The 15,882-nt window shown below is 39.1% G+C and overlaps 1 protein-coding gene across 1 annotated transcript in view; it reads left to right on the top strand.

Annotated features, from left to right (window-relative positions):
- PLCG2 (phospholipase C gamma 2) overlaps positions 1 to 15,882 on the top strand; it is a 71,295-nt gene extending 55,413 nt beyond the window's left edge. Inside the window, exons 26-28 of the mRNA XM_072422710.1 lie at positions 3,134 to 3,306; positions 6,372 to 6,418; positions 11,706 to 15,882. Of these exons, the coding sequence (XP_072278811.1) occupies positions 3,134 to 3,306; positions 6,372 to 6,417 (219 nt within the window). The 3' untranslated portion in view covers position 6,418; positions 11,706 to 15,882. The remainder of the gene's footprint in view (positions 1 to 3,133; positions 3,307 to 6,371; positions 6,419 to 11,705) is intronic.

Below are 15,882 nucleotides of genomic sequence, written 5' to 3'. Positions count from 1 at the left end.
GACCTGTGTTTCTCAAACAGGACTCCATGGATCCCTATGGCTCCTCTGGAGGTTGCGGGGGGTTCCTTGAGCAATGAGCAGTTTGTACCTTCCAGGTCAATTTAACTGACACCAATGATCCTTGTGCCTATCTGTAAGAGTGACATTATTCCCAATGTCCAGCAATTAATTATTCTTCCTGCTGACCACCACACATATTCTGAGCTGTGGAAATAGTAATTATAACCAGGGTTCCCCGAACACCTGAAAGTTATTTTAGGGTTCCCCCATGTTATAAAGTTTTAGAAAGGCCATGTTAGTCTGTATAATGTACAGGTAGGAAGCTGCTGCAAGGGCTAATCCAGGGGTGTCGAACTCAAATACACAGAGGGCCAAAATTGAAAACTTAGACAAAGTTGTGGGCCAACCTTGAAATTTATTGAAAAAATTGAGGAATTGTTTCCATCTATTTAGATATAAACCCTTTTCATATGGAAACAAAGAGGTTTTGCTTCACATTTAATCTGGAACAAGCCTATTATAGAAAGAGAGGCATAACAATTTTCTTTTTAAATTTTATTTAAGAAAAATGATTATGCCTCTTTCTCTATTTGTAGCCTTTTGAGTTAAATTTCAATCGTAACCTTTTTGCACACAAATTGTAACCTTTTTTGTATGAAAATCCAACCAATCAAGTCCATGCCTTGGAGTAGCAAGGAAAAGTACAACTGAGGGGGAGTGCTGGAAATGCCAGACGTGGGCAATGTGGGGCTGGAACTCCCTCTTCATTGAAATAGCGCCGCTACCAAAGTTCCCGCCATTACTTGCGTCTATAAACCAATGTGGGACCGCACATAGGCAGAGAGCACACGGGTCTATAGACGCGAGTGATGCTGGGAATTGAAGTGGCAGCGCTATTTTAATGCAGCCGTGGACCAGCTGCAGTTTATATTTAGGATTCCTTTGGGGGCCAAAAAAAAGGACATTGGGGGCCAATTGCCCCCCGGGCCAGAGTTTGACACCCCTGGGATAATCTGTGCCAGACATTTGTAAAAGCAGCCAAGAACTGCATATAAAATTGCAAAAACGCTGTATTATTGCCAACTATTGACTACATCAAATCGTCTGTCATTTTGCACCCATTGGGTTTTCTTTAAGTACACTCCTTGGGGTTAAAATGTCTACATGCCTTTTGTATGTACACCATGACCACATCAGAACAAATGATCACTGTGGCCCTGGACCCTCCATGGATAACAATGGTCATAGCCATTGCTCGCCTTGAGAATATCCATCCACCAGCACAATCAGCAAATCCAAAGTTAGTTTATATAGTAATAATTTGTCTATTCTGTACATCATCATCTCCCAGGCAGCCGTTGCAAAGCGCAATTTATCTTCCTCAACGCCTTTCCAAATTTCCTAAACAAGACGTTTCATTCTGTAGGAGGTGGGTCTCCAAACATTTGCCTGAATCTATGGTGGAGCGTGAAATTTTACGAGCGTTACGGATTCAGACTCCCTGCCAATGTAATCTGAATGGAAAATTAAAACGCGATCGGAGCCTCCATCCATCTGTTCCGTGACTTAAAAACTCCTCAATAAATGCTTATAATTTAATAGTAGGTCTGCTTTGATAAAAAGCACATCTGCAGGCACTTAGATGGGAAATGTGAGATGATAACGGGCTTACAGATGGCTCTGCTCTAGAATTTTCTGGGTCTCTGTAACGGAAAGCTGTTTAAGACACTAAGTGAGCCTAAATTACACTTCTGATTATGTTGTCAGTTAGGAAAATTGAGTCATTTTTTAAGTATATTCTTTTTTTCCCTCCATGATAATGGCCAAGCTTTTCTCCTTCTCATTTCTGTTGTGTTCAGTCTCTGCTCGAGTGTCGCCTCTGCAATCTCAGGCCAGCGGCTTGCTTAAAAGTGTCACGTAGACGATTCAGTGCAGGGGAAAAAAATTTGATCTCTTTGAGCTTTGTCAGCGAAACTGCATTATTGTTTGAGAACAAAACAAAAAGTTACAGTCCCGGTGGTTAAAAACATGCTTTAGTTCCCGAGGATCTAAATACTGTTTATTCAAACAGGGATTTTATTTTTAGCTGCTGCGCGTGACTGCTCCCCTGCTGCATGGAAAGGGATAATAGGTTGTAGTCGGTTATTTATAAAATAAAAACTGAGATCTGTATCAGAGTATCTGAGGTTTAGCTAAAGAATGAAATACATAGACCTTTTTACATTAAATTGGGTTGCAAATGACAGACAGATACAGACAGTGACAGAGGAGGAGGAAAGGACTTTGCCCCGAAGAGCTTACAATCTCGGAGGTGGGGAAGAAGCACATGATAGAAGCGGGGAAATGAAATATTAGGAAGAAGTGAGGGGTTTAGGTGACAGAAAAAAACAGGTAGGCAAGTTTGAAAAGATGGGTTTTGAGGGCTCTTTTAAAGGAGCAGAAAGTATGAAGAAGCTGATTAAGAAGAGGAAGACCATTCCAGAGAGTGGGGGCAGCTCTAGAAAAGTCTTGGAGTTGTGTGTGTGATGAGGTTATGAGTGAGGAAGTCATTAGTAGGTCATTGGAGGAGCGAAGAGAGCAGCTAGGGGAGTATTTTTCTGTCAGGTCAGAAAGGTAAGTGGTTTGTGGTGAGGTTCTGCCTTCAGAGGAGAAAAAGTAACCACTTGGCTACAAGCAACTGAGCTGCAACCTCACTACTTCTGCAACGTAAATACTCTGGGAAAATGCATCCACCAAAGGGTTCCATTCCAATTCAGTGAAAATAGTTTAGAGCGTGGTTGGGGTGTTTTGCTGGTTCACTGCACATCTGAAATTAGGCGTACCCATCTGCTTAGCCAGCCTTTGTTACTTGGTCACTTCTCAGCAGATATGTGAACAAATATAATAGAATAAAAGACAGCAAAGGGAACCTGATGGACAATATCACATTTCCTTGCTCTTGAATCAACAAAAAAAAATTTAAAGTGAAAAGTTAAAAAGTGATATGGAAAAATGTTTGAATGTATTGAGTACAAGTAAAGTTACATAATCACAATACATTGAATACAATACAATTTATAAATGTGAGATGCCCTACCTATATATGAAGGATAGACCAACTGGCTAATGATGATATTTTTCACCATTTCTATAGGGTAATGAAGAAGCCTTATATATTTCCTCTGGAGATCTTCGGCGGCGAGGAGCCCATAATACCGAAGTGTCTTTGTATGATACACATGAAAACATTAGAGTTCCTAACAGAGAAGCAATGGGACGACAACCAATGAATGACATTAGGACAATTCCAGACCCCGCTGCTAGGAGGTATGCTTACATGACATGCTCACTGGGAACTTTTCTTAGTTATCAGTTATGTATTAATGCTGATATCCTACATTATACAATGGTGAGATCTTCTAAATGGAATTCTTAGCTCTGACAGTTGTCAAGCCTCACTCCTTCCTATTCATTTTCTGAGATTAAAAACAGAAAGAAATAGGATCCATAATAAGGAAAGCAGGTGGATGGAACTTGGATCTCAGGTGAGAAAGCGGTGTAGCTGGAATTTCTTAAAGGTAATAAATAAACGGTGGTTGACTCAATGGTTTATACCTAAAACTAAAATCCTAATTCTTAAAGGGTTGTTTTTTGTAAGAAATCATTGTGTAACACCCTACCATGCTGTCTCTATAAATAAGGTCTGAAATAAAAAAGACATGGAATGCTCACTACATCTATTGACCAAACTTCCCATCTCAGCCTCATTGTAGGGAACCCACCGGCTGAAGAATCTTCAAAATCCAGCATTTTTTGGAGTGTTGATTTTCTGGTCCCCTGCTGTACACTATGGTTGGTTCCACTGGCTCTTTTCTTGCTGCTTTGTAATGAAGTGAAGAAACCACAGTTGTAGGAGGGGATGTGGATTTCTACATTCTAAGTGGCGGAGTCTAAAGATTGTTTAGTTGGCAGAAAAAATTAGTGGAACGAAACCAGGAAAAGTCATTATTCCACGTCTTCTTTGATTAAACACTCTCAAACATTGATTTATTATCTATTATATTTTCTGGATCTTGGGTTGTATGGGTTGTACCTCATCTTAACAAGTATCCTACTAACTTGGTGTAAAACTAAAACTTATTGTCATTATAATCTGTGTTTACTGTGGTCGTAGTTCTCATTCATTTTCCAGATGTGTTGGTTTACTAACTATCATAGAGTCATGTGTTTCATAACTGTGTCCTTAATGGTGGCAGTAATTTGGTTCTTACCTTTCTTTTGCACTTGGTTCTCAAAAGAGTTGGCATGTGTATGTGGTTGTTGGTGAATCTCTATCATTTTTTCACTAACTGGGGTCTCCTTCATACTGCAATAGATAGTTCAAAGTATGTAAACCCTAGATTATAGACATTTAGTTTTCTAATGGGGTGGGGGTTGAATTTCAAAAGAAGTAGGCTATGTTTACTTTTAAAGTGAATTTTACTTATTTTAGTGAAAGTAAAAGAATACCCAACTATGTACAAAGGTAAATCAAAAAGAAAAATGTTTGCTTGCTTATGATTGAATGATTGAATATAGCAAAGTCTCATCATCATTTTCTAATAGAAGTAAATGTTCTCACTAAAAAATTAAGTTGTTTTATGACTTGGTTCTGCTTGGTCTGCTTACTGATTGGACATACATTGAGATAACTGAAACTAAACCTAAAACCAAACAAGCCAGATGTATAGGATGGGTAATACAACATATGACCCAATGTTTCTGGACATATTACCATTGCACCTATGTAGATGACCAAAAGAATATGGATCCACTTCAAAATAATAAGTTCAGGTGTTTCAAGTTAAGGCTATTATTGGTATAGCATACAAAGACAGAGGTGTGTTTTAACCATTCTGTTACAACATTACTGTTCTCCTGTGTACAAAGCTAGCTCCATACAGACATGGTTTGATGAGTTTGGTCTAGTGTAGTGTTTCTCAACCAGGGTTTTTCCAGAGCAGCGGTGTAAAACTCAAATACACAGTGGGCCAAAATTAAAAACATAGACAAAGTCGTGGGCCAAACTTGAAATTGAAATAGCAACGCTACTACAATTCCCTGAGCCAAGAAAACAGTCCAATGTGGGGCTTAATGGTATGAGTGTCTGGAACTCCCTCTTCAATAAAATAGTGCTGCTACTACAATTCCCTGCGCCTATAAAACAGTCCAATGCTGGGCCACACATAGACAGAGAGGGCGCTAGTCTATAGATGCAAGTGATGCCGCTACTACAATTCACGCATTACTTGCGTCTATAAAACAGTCCAATGCGGAGCCACGAATAGGCAGAGAGGCCGCTGGTCTATAGACGCTATAGAGTGATGATGGGAAGTGTAGTAGCGGCTCTATTTCAATGCAGCGATGGGCCAGCTGCAACTCAGGCCAGAGTTTGACACCCCTGCTCTAGAGGTTGCTAGGGGTTCCTTAAACAATGAGCAGTTTGTGCCTCTCAGGGCAGTTTAGGTGACATCAATGATTTGTTGTCTATCTATAAGGGTGGAAGCCTTTCCACTGTCCAGAAATAAGTAAGAGGCATTCTTCCTACTGACTACCACACTAATGAACTGTGACCGGTGGATATAGTAATTATATCAGGGGATTACTGAAGACATGAAAGTTATTTTAAGTGGTTCCTCCATGTTATAAAGGTTGGGAAACACTTGTCTAGAGGAACCCAAGTGGTCTTTAAAGAACTCTGGCCTCAACCTAACTGAACACCTTTGGGGTGGACTGGAATACCAAGCCAGATCTTCTTTCAACTTCAGTACCTAAACTCTTGAATTCTCCTTTGGCATAATAGACACAATTTCCATAGACACTCCAAAATCTTGTAGAAAGACTTCACAGGGGAGAGGAGGATGTTAAAGCTGTACCGAGGGTTAGGGAGGCAACATCCTAATAATGCCTATGGTTTAAAAATGGAAGGTCAAACAAGCTCATAGTGTGATGGTTAGGTGTCCACAAACTTTGGGTCATATTGTATATCTCTTCTTCATCTTTTTTACACATATATAGTATATATCTGTTGGCTTCAAAAGTATAGAAACCAAAAAGCCTTCACAGTAACCCAGCCACGTATTAACAAGCAATATCCAAATATCAGAAAAGCCTTAACACTATTATTATTGTCATCCTCCTATTATCTCTACCCTTTGTTATCTCTGGGAATGTAGAGCGACATTTATTACAAAGTGGGTCTGCTCCAAAAAAAATAATTCACTGTGAATCTCATTAATATTCAACCAGCTGTGTTTTGTTTGAAGACAAAAAAGAAGATTGTGGAAAAGAACATTTCAAATCAATGTAACTATCTTTTTTTAGAATCACTCCTTATCTCTCTCTTATTACAGACCAGGGTACCGAAAGCACAGCTATCAAAATCTGCTTGATTACTAAGGTAACTGAAACCTGAGACAGAGCTCTGCTCTGGGTAAAACTGAAAAAGTTAATTAAAGGGGATCTTCCAAATAGAATGCCTACAAACTGGAATCCTCCATGTAGTCCTTACACAACTGGTTGACCATGCGCTCATTTGCGTCCTCTTCTTTTGTAGGAGATTTTAAATTTTGACTTTTAGAAAAGTCAATGCCAAGGAAATCCCCCATAGGAAAAGTTATCTCCAAGGAACACCCCAACCACATCACTCATCACACATGTAAATTGAAGACAACTAGAGGCATGTTGCTCTAGTGACTGTTTTCAAATTCTCTATTTGCATACTTCAAATGAAGTAATGACCAACTCTTTATAAATTAAGAGGTACAAATCAAAGAACAAAGGGTATAATCATGACATAGGTCATGAATACCGGCATAAAGTGGGGTCGGTCTACAGATGGTGGAAACTGAACAATTTGGGTAAAAATGACGGTAAAGCCATTGATCATTTAAACTAAGAGATACCAAATAGGTTGGTGAGGACATTCTATGGATGTTAGTCCCAAAATATTCCTGTGGAAGTTGTACTAAACATAACTAAAAGGAAAAAATGGCCAGTGGTAGCCTTAAACATCCCTACAGGAATGTATCTCAAAACTAGACTAAGAATGACTTAGAATCTCCTAGGAAGAGTGAGAGTTTCTATTTAGACCAAGGGATGTCTTGGCCACACTCATTACAATAATACATTATCTAGTAAATGGAGATATTCCAGTAGGTTCAAAATGTAGGTTCCTAGGGTGCAACAGTTTGGGTTTATATCAGGGTAAAAACAACAAATCCTTTGAGCCAAGAAATACAAAATAAGTTGATGAAGACATTCTTTGGATGTAATACCCAAAAGGTTCCTGTGGAAGTTGTACTAGACACAACTAAATGGAAAACATGGCCGATGGTAGCCTCAAACAATCGTACAGGATTGTATCTCAGAACAAGAAAATGACTAAGAATGACTTAGAATCCCATAGGAAGAGTAGTAGTTCCTGATTAGGCAGGGGAATGTTCTGACCCCACTCATTCAGGATTTCAAGGCAATTTCTGGCAAAGGAATGCATTTTTAATATATAAAGAAATTCTAGTAGTTTCAAATACGTTCTTAAGGTACAAAATTTTACATGTGTGGTTGCCACCTTGCCATTGATATTATAGGCAACATGTTATGCCACTTTCCTCTGTGTTTGCTCATTAATCAAAATCACTGCTTTTGCTTTCTTTTGAGTGTCAAGTGCAAATTTTTCAAACATGAGACAAACAACGGTTCATGAAATGCTTTGTGATACATTAGGGCCATGATACCTGGAACACATGTAACCTAGTATGTAGTATTTCAAAAGTGGGAAAGGCTATAGGGAAAGGTAAAGGGCTTTGTAGCTCTACTCCAATAATAAAAAAAATATTAACACATTCGATGTTTCGAGTACTTCACTTGATGTCTTCCCTGAAGAAGCTCTTTGGCGAAACATGTCAGGATTGAAAATATTTTTTTTTGATGAATGGACTATACTCTTTTTCTCCTTTATATGGGAATTCATTGTTAATCATTTTGACAATGTAAAAATCTGTTTTTGTCAATAGTGGATCTCTGTTAGTACATTTCCTAATGAATAAATCCTTTGTTATACAACCTATTTGTCACAAAGCCCTATTCCTTCAACACTCATCAAGCATGAGCCTCTCTAAATTTTGAAATTTAAATACACTTTATTGCTGGCAATTGATTTTGAGGTATATATATACATGTTGTACCCACCTTTCCCTCCTTTCTTTCCTCTAAATTCCTAGTATGTAGTATTAAGTTTTACTAAAGGCCATTTTTACTGGAACAACAATGTTAGACCCAACATTTTGGAATGATTTATTAATGCTCTCCAAGACTGGAAAATATAGACTATCAGGCTAGCACCTGGGTGGTCCAACAAACCTGGAATAGATTTCTTAAAAATCATTTGCTATTAGTTGGCAAATGTTTTCAATTGTAGACCAGATCCATTTCAGGTTTGTTGAATCACCAAAGTTCACCTGTGATAGTCTATCTAGCTTTAATAAATCAGACCTTAAAGTCCAAGTGACCATTGCAACCAAGATAGAAAGTGTAAGTAAATCTAAAACTGTACAGTTTTCCCAGACCAGGAATAGATAAGGGGAGTAGATCTGTAGGGGAAACCTGTACGGGTAGGGGTCTAACATAGGAATTCCCCTTTTTTTCACCCTGCATGTCAGGGACAGTAAATAAGAGAAAATCAAAATGCAAACTGCAAACTGCAAAAAAAAAAAAACTTACAAGAGGTTTCATTTCTTTATCCAAACTAAAATATATTGGCAATAAAAAATCTTTAACTTTTTCATGTATAACAACTTTTATTTTATGTATAGTCGGCCTTTTAAATAAAGATGTGATAAGCAAACTGGATAATACTTGCTTAAATTACAAAAAATATGTAATTAGACGTGAAGCAAATGCTTTGGAGTAGTAACATGGAAACCTTGCTCAGCAAGCATAAGTGACCAGATAATTACTGCTGCGTTGATATATTTCCCCCACATTCTTTGCTGTTTTAGTAATTTTAAAAATTATATCTTAACCATTTAATACATCCTGTTAGATATTCCCATCATTTTTTTTTCCCACATGCTCATTCAATGTTTTTTTTTTATCATTTTGCACCATGTTTTCCTCTAATCAATCTTAATTTTGCAAATTCTTCTTTGTCACCGAGAATTGCTCAAATGGGCTTGTACTCAGATGGTAAAAGTGTAGTAAAGTCCGCTTAGCAACACATGCTGACTTCTGAAAAATATCTTTCTTCTAGCTTGTCAGCATTTAGCTTTTGCATTTCAATGTTCATTCTTGGCACAGACTCTACTTAAGATGAAGTAGCACCCAAGTGTTTTGAGTTACAGTATGTCACCCGATCATCTTGACCCCATTATCTATTAAAGATGCCTGAAGACTTCAATCATAGAAGAAGACTAAGTGAAGATGTCAGCTGCAGTGATGAAGGGAGGACATGGCTTTGCATTGCTGGAGGTGGTGGTGGGGGTGAGAGACAGAACCTGTAGATGTTGTCCAGCTTCTGCAGAGAAAAGAAATGTCTTCTGTCCAATGGGACAGGTCCAGCCTGTATTTCTTCTTCTATAGATAGAAGGGGTAAATAAAGGACTAAAGTTAAAAAAGGTCCTTTCTAAGCTCTTCCAGGGTTCTTCCAGTAATATAACCACAAGAATTGGATGTGTGGTTAAAATGATATTCGCTACAGGGGAAGATCAGTGCACCTGAACTTTGATCCTCCTCTTAAGCAGATGACAGAACCACAAATTTAGGCTTTTAGTGATGAGGCTATCATTAAATGGCACCTGAAGCAGCACATTCTCTAGTAAAGAAACTTGGCTTTTCATTACCCTAGTTATCCATCTCAGCAAGACTATTGATGTCACGTAAGGTTGCAGTCTATGTTTAGGTTTATTTTTAATCTCTCTCCTTAAACAATGTATCTTCTTTTGGTTGGTGTGAAATGGGTTATTCTGCTACCTGGAACGTGGTTAGAAACCTTGTCCAATATATTATTGACAGGCTAAGGCAGAGTTTCTCAACCTGGGTTCTGTGGAACACTTAGGTTCCTTCAGAGCAGTGTTTCTTGATCTTTTTACATGAGGAAACTCTTGGAATAACTTTCATATCTTCTGGTAACCCCTGGCTCAGGGAATTGTAGTAGCGTTGCTATTTCAATTTCAAGTTTGGCCCACGACTTTGTCTATGTTTTTAATTTTGGCCCACTGTGTATTTGAGTTTTACACCGCTGCTCTGGAAAAACCCTGGTTGAGAAACACTACACTAGACCAAACTCATCAAACCATGTCTGTATGGAGCTAGCTTTGTACACAGGAGAACAGTAATGTTGTAACAGAATGGTTAAAATACACCTCTGTCTTTGTATGCTATACCAATAATAGCCTTAACTTGAAACACCTGAACTTATTATTTTGAAGTGGATCCATATTCTTTTGGTCATCTACATAGGTGCATTGGTAATCTTTTTACATGAGGAAACTCTTGGAATAACTTTCATATCTTCAGGTAACCCCTGGTGTAATTACAATAGCCATAGCTCACAGACCATTGGTATGGTGGTTATTTGGAAGAATGTCTTCTACAGAGCTGAATATTGGGAAGAATGCCACTGTTACAGATATCAAAAACCATCAATATCTGTTGAACTGACCTGGGAGACACAAATTGCTCAAGGAACCCACAGAAACCTCTGGAGGAACCCTGGTTGAAAAAATCTGCTCCAAAAGTTGCCCAGGTTCCTTGCCTCATGGGTACCTTGGACCTCTTAGGTCAGTTTTAACTAACCCAATGGCCAGCAATGTAAAATACATTCTTTCCACTAACCACTACACCAATGTACTGCGAGCTGTGGATTTAGTAATTATATCAGGGGTTCGTTAAGACCTGCAAGTTATTTAAAGGGTTCCCCCATGTTAAAAAGGTCAAAAAAGGCTGGGCTAAGGTATTGACAACTGAACTATTGTTGCCATAAACTTGGAGCATTGATCCTCAAACTATGGTTTTCAGACATGCCCTGTTCTTTTTTATCTTCCTACCTTTCATTAGAAGGCAGTAGATAAATCATTTGATGATACAGCTTTCCCTCAACCCTGACATATCATATTTTTTTTTGGAATCAGAAAACTGAAATTGTTAGGTAGTATGGCCAGGAGATTTACTAGTCACTAAGGTTGTCAAGATCAAAGCTAAAAGGAGAACAAATAACATTTCCCTTTATGCAGGTCTTAAAAGAGTTAAGTATACTTTGCATCACCCTGTCTCCATATAGAGAATCTGTCATATTGCTCCTTTCTGCCACCACTTGTTGCTCCATTGGGGCCTTCAGGACATTCCTGATGCTTTCAGGTTTGGGGAACACATAACCTATTCCAAGTTTGGGTCTGAGTGGCCAATGGCTTGGCCTGAATACTTATAGAGGAAGTCATTTACTCTATGTAAGCTCTGGCACTATTTCATGTAGCTTGCACTGGGTTTGTATGTCTAATTTCAACAGAAAAATCTAATCTTGGGTGGAAAGGTGAATATCGGCAGGTGCGGTATATAGAGATATTATATAGGTGGAGAAGATTTTGATAACATTTGAGATGAGTCGATGAATCCAAGTAGATTTTTTATTGGTGAGTTAACTAAAGTTGCCATTTTATGGTTCTAATATTTGTCTTTTTTTCTTCTTTAAGGCTAGGAGAGAAGCGTATAAGTAACAGCAGGTTTTACTCATAGCCAGATGATGTTGTTTCGGACCTCCCCCTGTGGAATATCAAGATTGACATCAAGTAGAGATATTTTGAAATCAAGAACTTCATCAAAGTAATCTATTACTAAATCATTGAGTGCAACACGTGAACTCCTCACTGCCATTTTGTCGACACCTGGAAGTGGGTTTAGCAGTTTAAAGAAGTTTTTGTTTCATTTTTGTGGTCCAGTAGGAGATGAACTTAATACTCCGGTTTTTTTATGCTGTTTATTTGATTGTCATGGAGGTCCAGATTTTCTACAAAAAGACCAAAGGCAATTTTTAGAAAAAGCCTGGACAAGGGAACCCTCCAAGAATGATAATGTGTAATATTGTCACGTGCTACTGAATGTATGAGATAACAATTGGTGGCACATTTGTGGCAACCAGATATACTTGAACTGTGTATGTAAATGGTTGATAAAACAAATCTGTAAGTTTTTTAAGCTGAAGGTCTCATATTACTTTTTAGACTTTTTTAAACTTCTATTTAATTATGAATTTAGGCATGTTGTTGGAAGCATAACATGTATTTATATTTGCAGTTTTTGTTTTTTTAAATTATTCCCATTGAAATGTTTTAAAATGAACCTGTGCTTTATCCATTTGTGACAAAGGAACTGGATAAATTTAATACCCACCCCAATAGAAGCACAGTCACCTCATGTGCCCTTCTCCACTGCTCGATTTGGTTGCCATAATTAGAAGAATACCTGGTACTTATGGGTAGTGTTGGTGTTCGAATTCCGGTTGTCCTAAAATTTGACCTGAATATGGCTGTTCAAATTTGGATAGACCCGAACCGAAAAACACGGGATTCAGCGGCGCCAATTTGTGTGTAAAAAAATTAAAAATTATTGTTACAGTAATTTATTGAATGTGTGTGATTTGTGTAACTAACTTTTATTTTTTTACAGGTTATCCCACTTTGACAGGATGATTCCCACAGCTGCATGTGGGAGTTCTCCTGTCAGTGTGGGATCCCCGGGAACTAGAGGTTAAATGGGGACACGTTTCCTCATTAATCACCTCTAGTACTCTGTGATTGGCTCAAGCGTCACCAGGATTCTTTTTCCCAGCCAATCACAGAGCACCAGAGGTAAATGAATGGGGAGACTTGTCCCCATTTAGCCTCTAGTGCCCTGGGGATCTTCTCAATAAATGCGGCCGCGGTCCCATTCATTGAGAACAGTGTGCGATCCGCAGCACTAGAAGTTAACTATTCTCTAGTGCTAGAGATCTTCTCAATGAATGTGGCCACGGTCGCATTGAGAACAGTGTGTGAGCCCAAGCACTAGAGGTTAAATGGGGACAAGTCTCCCCATTCAAAACCTCTAGTGCTCTCTGATTGGCTAAGGAAAGCTTCCCCAGCCAATCAGGGAGCACTATCCCTATCCCTGAATAGGGTTTCTCTATCCAAGAACACTTAAACTAGTAAAGGGCTGCAAGAGCAATCAGGGGAGCGGAGCTGTCAGCTCTTCTCCCGATTGCTCTTGCAGTTCTTCACAGTCCCGAAAAATACCCCAATTTTTTCCCCCATTGACTTTAATGGTTTCGATTTCGGCATTCGATTACCGGAACAATATCCCCCTATTCGATCAACACTTATGGGTATGGAAAGGCATGTGAACGTCCTCTCCTTCTTCTCATGTGCTGGCGCTTAGAGACTGGCTGCTCAACACATAAAAAGGTCACATAAGGATTTGGAGAAAGTCCCCAGCCTTTCGTAAGTTCCAGTCTCTGGCCTTTTATTCTTTTTTCCCATGAGGAATTGAGCAGTGGAAGAATGTAGGTAAGGAGTGTAGGAAAAGCACAGGTTCACTTTAATTCAATCTGTTATATACCATATGGCGAAAAGTGTGTGGCTATCTGACTATTCCATGTATGTATCACACTTCAGCCAATGGTTATTTGTCTTCTAAGAACAAACACATTTACATAATGGTAATTTTGTCCTTGAAGGTGTGTGCAACGGAATATCTGATAAAGTAAAATGTACTTATGTAGGTCTTTTACAGCATTTCATCTTTTTTACAAGTAGGTTCCTGAAATAGGTAGGTTTCTACAAACAAAACAAAATATACTATTAAGCTTTAATAGCCTGACCTTATCTCTTTCCTCCAAATTTATAATGATTTTCTTATTTACTACTAAGAAACTACTACACCAAATCCCCATGCATCCCTCAGCAGAATGAAGGGATTTTGCCCAGTTGTCTGGTTGAAGGGTATACAAAGCTACAAACTCTAAAGACCAGTCTACTCCATTGACACGCAGCATGTCTGTTACCATTCTGCTCACAGTTCCTCTGTGTAGCAGCTTCCAGCATCCCCAGATTCCCTTTACTCAGATGCAATATGTTCCATCTCAGCATCCCCAGCTCATCCTATGCAGCTGGAGGATATTGGAAAGTTTGTCCTGCAGCCAATAGCAAATTAGTTCCTGGTCATGACCTGTCCTGCTATTGGATGTTTGTCCAATTTAAGCCTAAATAGTCCTAGGCACAGCCTGTTACCTGCTACTTGTAAAGTGATAGTCTGCCTGTTTGATTTTTTACATACTGACCCTGGCTTGACCCTGACCTTGACTTTTTTGTTCCTCTGACCTAAGACTGTTTTGACAACGATTGCTTCCTGTCTTGACTTTGGACCATCTTTACCAAGGGTATTGCCTGCCGCCTTCCTGATCCTGATACCCATTCACTGGTTGTCCCTAAACTAAAGCCATCTGTTCTCTGTTCCCCCCTGTTGGAAGAGCCTGGGGAGCTTGGACCTGGTGAACTCCAAGCAGCAAAGGAGTCTCGTGGCCACTGGAATTACTGGCCCATCACTCCTTGCATTATGCTCTGGTGAAGACCAGTAGACACTTGCATGCCTCAGTAATCCTGTGCCACCTGCCATGGAGTGTAGCCCTAACAGTGTCAAAGTTTATTGATATGACCCTCTTTGTCAAGCTTAACGTTAACCTGTGAACAATTATAAAAAAACCCAGATCCTATTAAACACAACTTCTATCCAATAGAGCGATTGTGAACTCAAAGGATCTCACACCAAACCTATTTGTGGTCCAGACTCAAGATAATATGAGAATTATCAAGTTCCTACAACTTTTTTAGGTCACTCAAGGGCATTGGGGAGACTGCCCACTATTTCACTTCCAAACTGGTGCTTTCTTTTACACTAAATGACCAAAGTTTTGTGGACACTTGACCACAACACATACATGAACTTAGCTGGTTGGACATTACTTTCCAAAAACGTGGGCATGATTATGGAGTTCTATCCCTCTTACCTCTCTTTGTGAGGCCAGATATTAACGTTAATCAGGAAGACATAGCCAGCATTTCAGTTCATCCCAAAGGTGTCAATTCTGGATTTTGTGTATAGTCATAGTAGAACAGGAAAGGGTCTTCTCAAAACCAATGCCACAAGGTTAGAAGTGCACAGTTGTCTAAAACGTCTTTGTACCTTGTTGAAACGTTAGCATTACCTTAACTGAAACATCGAGGTACAAACATTTGAAAGGGTGCTCACATACTGTAAGGTAGTGTTTCTCAACCAGATTTTGATGGAACCTTAGGGTTCCTCCAGAGGTTGGTAGGGTTCATTGAGCCACGAGCAGTTTGTGCCTCTTAAGTCAGTTTAACTGGCACCAATTGTTTTTTTGGCTATGTGTAGGGGTGACATTCTTCCCCCTGGATATTGTAATGTTAGCAGGGGTTAAGTAGGACCTGAACATTATTTTAAGGGTTCCCCCTCAAGAAAGACTGCTGTAAGGTATCCAGTGCATCTCACCTTAAACACTGCCTGGCTCAAGGGTTCAAGAGTGGCCTAACCAGTAATTCTTGCACAAATGGAATCTCCAACCTATTGTCACTTAGGGACCCAACTATAAACAACCCCAATTGACTTCTGCCCTGGTTGGAAAATTTTCATTTCAGGCTTGCTGAGTTGACACAACACAAATTGGTGAAGCCTCAATAAAATTTCATTTTTCATTGCACATGTTATGTACTGCACTGCATTGTATGTTGCACATGTTTGTTTGAACCCAACAGATCCCAAACTAAGTCTGAAAATGTTTGTGGAATAGAGTGAAATAAAATGCGACTTTTAATTTAA

The sequence above is a fragment of the Pyxicephalus adspersus genome, chromosome 9, assembly GCF_032062135.1.
Source record: "Pyxicephalus adspersus chromosome 9, UCB_Pads_2.0, whole genome shotgun sequence".
NCBI classification, from domain to species: domain Eukaryota; kingdom Metazoa; phylum Chordata; class Amphibia; order Anura; family Pyxicephalidae; genus Pyxicephalus; species Pyxicephalus adspersus.
This window is presented reverse-complemented; position numbering and strand designations above follow the sequence as displayed.